This window comes from Girardinichthys multiradiatus, chromosome 15, assembly GCF_021462225.1.
Source record: "Girardinichthys multiradiatus isolate DD_20200921_A chromosome 15, DD_fGirMul_XY1, whole genome shotgun sequence".
Classification (NCBI taxonomy): domain Eukaryota; kingdom Metazoa; phylum Chordata; class Actinopteri; order Cyprinodontiformes; family Goodeidae; genus Girardinichthys; species Girardinichthys multiradiatus.
In genome coordinates this window covers 22,976,052-22,985,008 of record NC_061808.1, presented here as the reverse complement: position 1 = coordinate 22,985,008, position 8,957 = coordinate 22,976,052, and the positions used below count along the sequence as shown (strand labels likewise).

Sequence of the window (8,957 nt, the reverse complement as noted above, 5' to 3'; positions counted from 1 at the left end):
ATCTATTTTCTTGTGGGCACGCAGAGTAGACTTGGTGGTAGCCTTGAGAGCCTTAAAGGACAAATGTTGACCAGCTCAATTACTTAGAATATGATCAAAAACTTTTTTCTTTTTAAGCAATTCATTTAAAAAAGTTAAACCAATATACATTAATGTCACACAGACTGCTATATTACATACATCTATTTCTGATATTTTGAGATTATTGCTTACAACTAATTTAAAATCAGTTTCAATATTAGACAACACCAATCAAAAATATTTTTTAATATGGAAATATTATTATGGATATATTTTGGGCTTCACAATCAAGGGAAGACTGCTTAACTGTTGTCCCACAGACAGTAGTGGGCACCCTCCACAAGCAGGTATCACTTAAATAAATTAACTTTGTTATGATACACTGATTTATTTTGCTGTATATGTAATACTGAAATGTAATACTACTACAGTTTCTATAGAGGACAACATCTCGACAACTTGCTGTCCATGACTTTTTGACTTTGCCAAATGTGAAAAAGAAAACTGTTTAAATTGTAATGTTTATTGTGTGTAAAGCTGTTCCATGGTTGATGTAATACCTGGTAAAAAGCATCCCACTTGGACATTTGCATCAGGGTGGCTGGTTGAACATTCAGCAAAGGTAGTACAGAAGCCCTCTACACCTACAGGAACCTGCAACTGGACCTGGTAACATAACAAGATTCAATGTAGCCACTCTTATCAATATTATGTTTGCATCTTGTGATGACAGAAAATCACAATGACCTGGATGTTTTCTCCCAGGAAGCCCTGTTGTGCAGCAGACAGGAAGGGAAGAGCTGAGGTGAAGTAGTTCATACCTGGAAAAAAAGGCCTAGAAAGATGAATACTAGTTTCTGTGAACATTTTGTGTTTAGATGTTTGTTCGTCACACTTACAGCCCCAAAAGCGCTCAGGTGAAATACACATGGTGTCTCCGGTTTGCAGACCACAGGTTGTCGAACCAGTTGGGTCACCAAGGCGACCTATGGAGCAGCAGATCGGTGGTCTTCACCGTGCCTCTGCCGATGTATGGAAAGATGTGTGGTGTTGCTGTGGCGTTGGCTCGAGGGGAACCGCAGCTTGGCTTGGCTCTGTCGTTTCTACTTGGCTGGCATGGATGTTGGTGGTTCTGCGTCTTGGAGGAGAGTGCGGCCTCTTTGCTGTGCATGCTGTGGCCTTTCTGTGCTGCCCTTCTGCTTGCTGGGTTGGTGTCTTTCCCTTGGGCATGGTGGTGGACGGGGTGGTGCATCGCAGGGTCTGCTTGACTGCCTGGCTGGCCCGGGGGTCTCGGTTCGTTTGTCTGTGGGGCGTGCATGTGCCTATGCTGGCCCGGAGCTTGCATTTGGGTGGGCCTGCATTTTGGGTCAGGCGTTTGTTGTTGGTGGCCTTGGTGTTAAAGTTTAAGGATTAAGGAAGTGTTTTGTTGCCCCGCCTGCCTGGTTGTGGCTTTGGTCTGGTGCCGGGCATCAGGCTTGGGGTCTTTTCACACCCCCGTTTGCTGTTTGCCGTCTGGGGCCAGAGGCCAGGAGAGGGAGCGGGCCTTCTGATTGGGATCTGGGCTGGGGTTGAGGTTTGGGTCTTGGGGGTTGTCTGGTGCTGGCTCTTCGGCCGTCTCGGGATCGTTTGGATTGCCTTGGATCTCGGTCTCTGCTTTCGGTGCTCGGACCGTCGGTTGGGGGGTCCGCAGGCTCTGACGAGGGGGTATTGGCCAGGTGGTGTGAAGTATTGATTGAGATGTGGCTTCGCTTTTGTGGAGGGGCTGGCCAACTTGCTTGGTGCAGTGGGGTGTGCCGTGCGGCAGGTTGGATGTCCGGCATCCTGGGGATCCTCTGGGGTTTGGGTGTGGGGTTTGCGCGGTGCCTGGTCCTTGGTGTGCTGTGGTGGCCTTCCTCCAATGCTTCCTTCTGTTGCTCTTGCTCCTAACCGGGCGCAAGGCGGTGTTTGGGTTCGGGCGGCATGTGTTCCATATCTGTGTCCTGGTTGGGGGTGGCCCAGTGGGGAGATACATGTCGGGGTTCATTGGGGTGAAGGGCTTATGGGGTTGGGATCGGAATTCATTGGGGGTTTGGACTATATTATTCTGTGGCGGCTCTGGTTGGCAGGCTAGTTTGGACCATGTAGACCCCTCTTTTGTACATGGCCCCCTCTCCGGATGAAGATGGGGGTGGTTGGGGACTGGGATTGGGGTGGGGGGTTGAGGGGGTTGCTCAGGTTCAGGCATGAGCCCGGGCTAGCCCTGATCAGGTTCAGGTGCTGAGGCGGTCTGCCTGTCTCCATCCCCGGAGGGAAGGGGACCGGCTCCTGGGTCTGGGGGCTGGTCGTCCCTATGGGGGTATCAGCACCTGGACCTGGGAGTATAGAGTATGTATGGAGTGTGAGCGAGTGTACGACGTCCATTGTTGTTTGTCTTTACGTTGGGTGCGTGGGTGTGAGTGTTTTTATGTGTACGCATGAGGGTGGGAATGTGTGATTGTGATTGTGTGTGCCTGTTTTTTGTGTCAGGTTGGGTCTTGGGCTGCTCCCTCTCCTGGATCACTTTAGATCCCCCATCAAATGTGAGGCCTGTTCCCTCCCCCGCCACACTACCTACATTGAATGTATACATATGCAATTACGTAGCAAACAAAAAAAAGTTTTATATTTTAGATGCTTAAAGTACCCACCCTTTGCTGTGACAACTGAAATATTAACCTTTGGCCATCTCTCAATGAACCTCTGGGAAGTTCTTTCAAAACTCTTTAGAAACCATTTCAGGAGACCAACTCATTAAGCTCATGGCGAGACCAACAAGAGAGCAAAGCAGTAATCAAAGCAAGAGTGGCTACTTTGAAGAACCTAAAATATAAAAATGTTTAGAGTTATTTCACACTTTTTGTTTACTACATAATTCCATGTGTGTTCATTCATAGCTTTGTTGCCTTTGGTGAGAATCTACAATGTAAATAGTCATGAAAATAAAGAGACCCATTAAGTGAGAAAGTGTATCTAAAACTTTTGACTGATTGTGTTTGGGATAGGCAAGGTTGAACTTAGGTCCTCCTCCAGCGTTGAGGCTAATGACAAACTAGGATTCTTTATAGGGTCACTATCATAACCAAGGAAAATACAAATTCATAGATTACTGGTTAAACTTTCAAGAAATGGATCCAATTGTAAAAACTATTCTTTTTTTATGTGGGATATTTTTCCCGACAGAATAAATTGACTAAGATTATTATTATGAAGAATATTATTCAGTGTGAGATGAATTCATTGTAAAGACCTTTAAGCTGCAATGAGTTTGAAGGACTGTGCAGAGAAAGCAACTATCTAACGGAATAAATTGACTAAGATTATTATTATTATGAATATTATTCAGTGTGAGACTAATTCATTTTAAGGACCTTTAAGCATTCTAATCAGGGTCTGCAATGAGTTTGAAGGACTGTGTAGAGAAAGCAACTATCTAGAATACCTTTTACTTTTTACAAACTTTTTACTAACTTATTTTACTAATGTATTAACTTAAATCTCTTCTAGTCTATTCTTTTAAAGACAAACAAAAACAGAAATCCAAAATAAGTATATGGCTAGCAACACATGCGCTTACTGTTCATTGCTCAGTTGAGCTCTGCTTAGTTACAGTTCTGTTCAGTGTGTGTAAACAATCAGGTAAGATGTTACACCTTTAAAAAGTTCATTACAATTTCAAATCCTGTCTCTAGATTTTAGCCTTTAAAACAATGATTAATCAATCTGTCCTCCTACATGGAGTTGTTCATCACAAATTTGTAGCCGCTGCTGTAAATTTTCCAACGTGTAAATATGAACCTTAACCTCAGGCTCTCAAAGAAAAAAAAAACATTTACTTTAGTTTAAAACCCTTAAAAAAACTTATGTTTTTATAATGAGCAACGTTTGTCACCAATCAAATGTTTTTTAAAAACAAGTCTGACCATTAAGTACCAAAAAAAGAAGAAAAACAGGAAAAACAAATATTGTATTTGTGTCTTGTCATTGTGAGTTTGTTTTATGATACTGCTTTTGAAGGACAATCAAAATGTAGCAAAGAAACAATATAAACAAAAGGTTTTTATGTGCTCTTCTTTTAATAAGTTAAAGATGTGTTTTTGTATGATGTTATCACTATGTGGAGTGAAAATATGTGCTGTACTTTGTTAATCTAAACTGTTCAGTTTGTGTTTAAATAAAGACTTCTCCATAATTGTTTGATTTTATGATATATCTACAAATGCTTTCAGTGACCTGCCAATAAATGCTTTTTATCTGCTTGTTCAGGATGGTTTCATTTTCAAGTAGTATCAAAACAGCTCTATAATTGTAACTCCCATTTGCTTCTAAAGTGAAACAATAGAAAATTAGTGCTAATAGCTTTGCCTGGAATACCTATAATCTTACTTCTGAGGATCTCTGCATATCAGCGGTTCTCAAACCTTTTCATTACAAGTACCACATTGGCAAATGCCACTTTTGAAATTACAACTTACTTTTTTTAACATAGAATGTACGCCTACATCGGTGCTCTTTAGTATTTCTTGTGTGTATGCTGTATCTTCTTAAACCCCCAGTTGGTCATGTCAGATGGCTGCTCACCGTGAGCCAGGTTCTGCTGGAAGTGCCTTTGTTTAAGGGAAGTTCTTCTATCCACTGTCACTATATGCATGCTCAGTATGGGGATTTCTGCAGAGTTATTGTCACAACATAGTTGACTATCCACTGTCACTACATGTCTATTTAGGAGGAACAATTAAAGACAGAGAGCAGGTACTTGTTTATGTTTTATAGGTTCACATTAATTAACAACAAGGTTACAAGAGGAAGTACATCTGCTGTGATCCAATGCTATCTATCAACATCCTGTAATGAAGGTTTTCTGCTTATTTGATTAAAAAATATATTTTTAGACGCTGAAGAAAGTATTTTTGATTTTGTATTTGTGCTTGTCTTAGCAGCTTCTACTCATTTCTGTAATAACAGACAGGAAAGTGGTTGTTGGAAAGCTGGGATTAATTATGAGCTGCTCCAACAACTCTTTGCCTCTCTCTCTGGAGGTCATGGAACACATTGCCCCTTTCCACATACGAACCATTGACCCACCTAGTGAAAGATAAAATCATTATCTAGCTTAGTAATCTAAATTATTATAATGTTTTATTTTGCATATTATTGTGTGTCCTACCAAGAATGAAATTGATGTTTCTCATCCAGGAGAAAATGGACAGTGAGTGGTTCTCCTCCTTACTCAGATCAGCTATGTTTGGAGCTACATCCCCAACCTATAGGTAGGAGAGAACAAAAATGGACATAAATTATGCACATTCTGTAAAATAGAGCATATATGAACACGTCGCTCCAGTGTACACACCTGTAAAAGTCGACTTGGCACAGGATTCAGGAATAGCAAAGATTTTTCCAGGTTGGAATGGAAATGAGCTGCTGCAACATACTCTGCAGATTCCAACCAGCTGTTGGCAAATGACTTCTCCTCAGAGGAATAATGGTTCTTTCTAAGGGGCCAAAAACGGAGCGAGTAAGCAAGATAAAATATTTGGAAATATTGGACCACATTGGACATTAATTGGATGTGCAACTAATCCAGCCAAGGTTTTCACCTTAAACATAGATCTTGGCAAACACCTCACCACTAACATGCACATTTTTTGTAACAGGAGGAGGAGCTGTTTGCACAGTGTACAAACCATTGCTAAACGATAGAAGTAGGGAGCCCCATTTTGAAGCACAGTTAATGCAATGATGTAGCATGCAACTACAGTGTTATTCCGCAAGGTTTACAGTTTTTTAGGCTTTATACTCAGCTAATTGCAATTAGCAGTCTCTGTGTAGCAGTCTGATATATTCATACGTAATAATCTTAGCGATTTGATGCAAATTTTTAAACATGGATGGATGGATGGATGGATGGATGGATTACTTGGCATTGCATGCTGCAGAGGCATAGGTTGAAGCCATTTTAGCTGTCCAGTAGACACCAAGGATGGAATCTTTTTTCTCGTTGTCAGGCAGAGTAGACTCAGTGGTAGCCTTGAGAGCCTTAAAGGACAAATGTTGACCTGCTCAATAACTTAGAATATAATAAAAAAGTTTATTTTTTTAAGTAATTCAAATAAATAAATTAAACCAATATACATTCATGTCACACAGAGTGATATATACTCACTGGCCACTTCATTAGGTACAGCTGTCCAACTGCTCGCAGCAACTCAATGCATTTAGGCATGTAGACATGGTCAAGACAATCTGCTGCAGTTCAAACTGAGCATCAGAATGTGGAAGAAAGGTGATTTCAGTGACTTTGAACGTGACATGGTTGTTGGTGCCAGACAGGCTGGTCTGAGTATTTCAGAAACTCTCGATTTACTGGGATTTTCACACGCTACCATCTCTAGGGTTTACAGAGAATAGTCCGAAAAAGAGAAAATATCCAGTGAGCGGCAGTTCTGTGGGCGCAAATGCCTTGTTGATGCCAGAGGTCAGAGGAGAATGGCCAGATTGGTTCGAGCTGATAGAAAGGCAACTCAAATAACCACTCGTAACAACCAAGGCATGCAGAAGAGCATCTCTGAATGCACAACACGTCGAACCTTGAGTCGGATGAGCTACAGCAGCAGAAGACCACACCGGGTGCCACTCCTGTCAGCTAATAACAGGAAACTGAGGCTACAATTCGCACAGGCTCACCAAAATTGGACAACAAAGATTGGAAAAATGTTGCCTGGTCTGATGAATCTCTGCTGCGACATTCAGATGATTGGGTCAGAATTTGGCATCCACAACATGAAAGCATGGATCCATCCTGCCTTGTATCAATGGTTCAGGCTGGTGGTGGTGGTGTAATGGTGTGGGGGATATTTTCTTGGCACACTTTGGGCCCCTTAGTACCAATTGAGCATCGTGTCAATGCCACCGCCTACCTGAGTATTGTTGCTGACCATGTCCATCCCTTTATGACCACAGTGTACCCATCTTCTGATGGTTACTTCCAGCAGGATAACGCACCATATCATAAAGCACGAATCATCTCAGACTGATTTCTTGAACATGACAAAGAGTTCACTGTACTCAAATGGCCTCCACAGTCAGCAGATCTCAATCCAATAGAGCACCTTTGGGATGTGATGGAACGGGAGATTCGCATCATGGATGCAGCTGACAAATCTGCAGCATCTGTGTGAAGCTATCATGTCAATATGGACCAAAGTCTCTGAGGAATGTTTCCAGTACCTTGTTGAATCTATGCCACGAAGGATTAAGGCAGTTCTGAAGGCAAAAAGGGGTCCAACCCGGTACAAGCAAGGTGTACCTAATAAAGTCGCCGGTGAGTGAGTGTATATATAAATTTACACAAATTTACTCTGCTGTATTTTTAATACTGAAATGTAGTACTACTACAGTTTCTATAGAGGACAACATCTCGACAACTTGCTGTCCATGACTTTTTGAATTTCCCAAATGTGAAAAAGAAAACTGTTTAAATTGTAATGTTTATCGTGTGTAAAGCTGTTCCATGGTTGATGTAATACCTGGTAAAATGCATCCCACTTGGACATCACATCAGGGTGGCTGGTTGAACATTCAGCAAAGGTAGTACAGAAGCCCTCTACACCTACAGGAACCTGCAACTGGACCTGGTAACATAACAAGATTCAATGTAGCCACTCTTATCAATATTATGTTTGCATCTTGTGATGACAGAAAATTACAATGACCTGGATGTTTTCTCCCAGGAAGCCCTGTTGTGCAGCAGACAGGAAGGGAAGAGCTGAGGTGAAGTAGTTCATACCTAGAAAAAAAGGAATGGCCTAGAAAGATGAATACTAGTTTCTGTGAACATTTTGTGTTTAGATGTTTGTTCGTCACACTTACAGCCCCAAAAGCTCTCAGGTGAAATACACATGGTGTCTCCGGTTTGCAGACCACAGGTTGTTGAACCAGTTGGGTCACCAAGGCGACCTATGGAGCAGCAGATTTCAATTATATTTCCAAGTGTTTGGGGACACTTAAAAAATAACAACACAATCTAAAAATGAAATGCTGTCTTACCTGAGGTGAGCATCCATCCAAGTTCCATTGACACCCCCCACATGGGATTGTCAGTCGAATTTTTCCCCATGTAGCTCATGTAGGGGTCTGTAGCACCTATCATCAGACGGTAAAAACTCTGGCGGTTTAGAAAATGCCACGGATTGGGAGTCAGAATCCCATTCTGCACAGGTAGTTCAGTCACTTGGCTGGCTGTTTGTGCCCAAAGGATCGGCATGCCATTTTCCAGAACAACAGCGGAGCTGCTTAGAGTCACCGTAGAGGTGAGGACGAGGCCAAGGGCCGCCAAATGCAACATGATTGTCCTAGGTAATGGAGACCCAAGAGTGTGCACTCGGGACTGAGAACTGTCTGATATAATGGTGCTTGTGTACTTTGTCTGCTTACATTATAATGAACAAGCAAACACACACACACACACACACACACACACACACACACACACACACACACACACACACACACACACACACACACACACACACACATTAATATCACAGCGTGGTAACATGTGGTTCAACAGATCCTCGCTGACAAAAAGATAAGAGGATCCGAGTACACACAGCTCAATACTGCCCAAATACCCAGACACAGCAGAGTGCAAAGTACAACTGACCATGTTATGTCTCCTTCAGCATTCTGAATACACAATTCAGTGAAAGAAAAACAATGTATTTAAATAAATTGAAGAACACAGGCTTCGAAAAACCTTTGGTCCAGTAAAACAAGACAACAGAAAAGTATGCATGACTGGTGATCCAAGTATGTCAGATGTTATACAGTGATGAATAGCAAACTGATCCATTGATTGGTTAAACTTCTTGAACTCTGATGTGCTTGTCTGCTCATAACAGCAACAGCATGTAATAACA

General features: G+C 42.1%; 1 protein-coding gene and 1 long non-coding RNA gene across 2 annotated transcripts; both read right to left on the bottom strand.

Moving 5' to 3' along the window:
* Window positions 1-584: 584 nt before the first annotated feature.
* LOC124881461 lies at window positions 585-1,115 on the bottom strand. Its single transcript, XR_007041664.1, has 3 exons — window positions 921-1,115; window positions 769-842; window positions 585-687 (listed from the first exon to the last, which is right to left on the bottom strand). It is a non-coding gene; the product is annotated as an uncharacterized LOC124881461 (long non-coding RNA).
* A 3,674-nt stretch (window positions 1,116-4,789) lies between these two features.
* Window positions 4,790-8,431, bottom strand: LOC124882262 (protein LEG1 homolog). Its single transcript, XM_047388536.1, has 8 exons — window positions 8,086-8,431; window positions 7,909-7,995; window positions 7,752-7,825; window positions 7,566-7,670; window positions 5,957-6,075; window positions 5,390-5,531; window positions 5,204-5,300; window positions 4,790-5,121 (listed from the first exon to the last, which is right to left on the bottom strand). The coding sequence occupies exons 1-8, from the start codon at window positions 8,381-8,383 to the stop codon at window positions 4,970-4,972; spliced, it is 1,074 nt and encodes a 357-aa protein (XP_047244492.1). The 5' UTR covers window positions 8,384-8,431; the 3' UTR covers window positions 4,790-4,969.
* Between the last annotated feature and the right edge of the window lie 526 nt (window positions 8,432-8,957).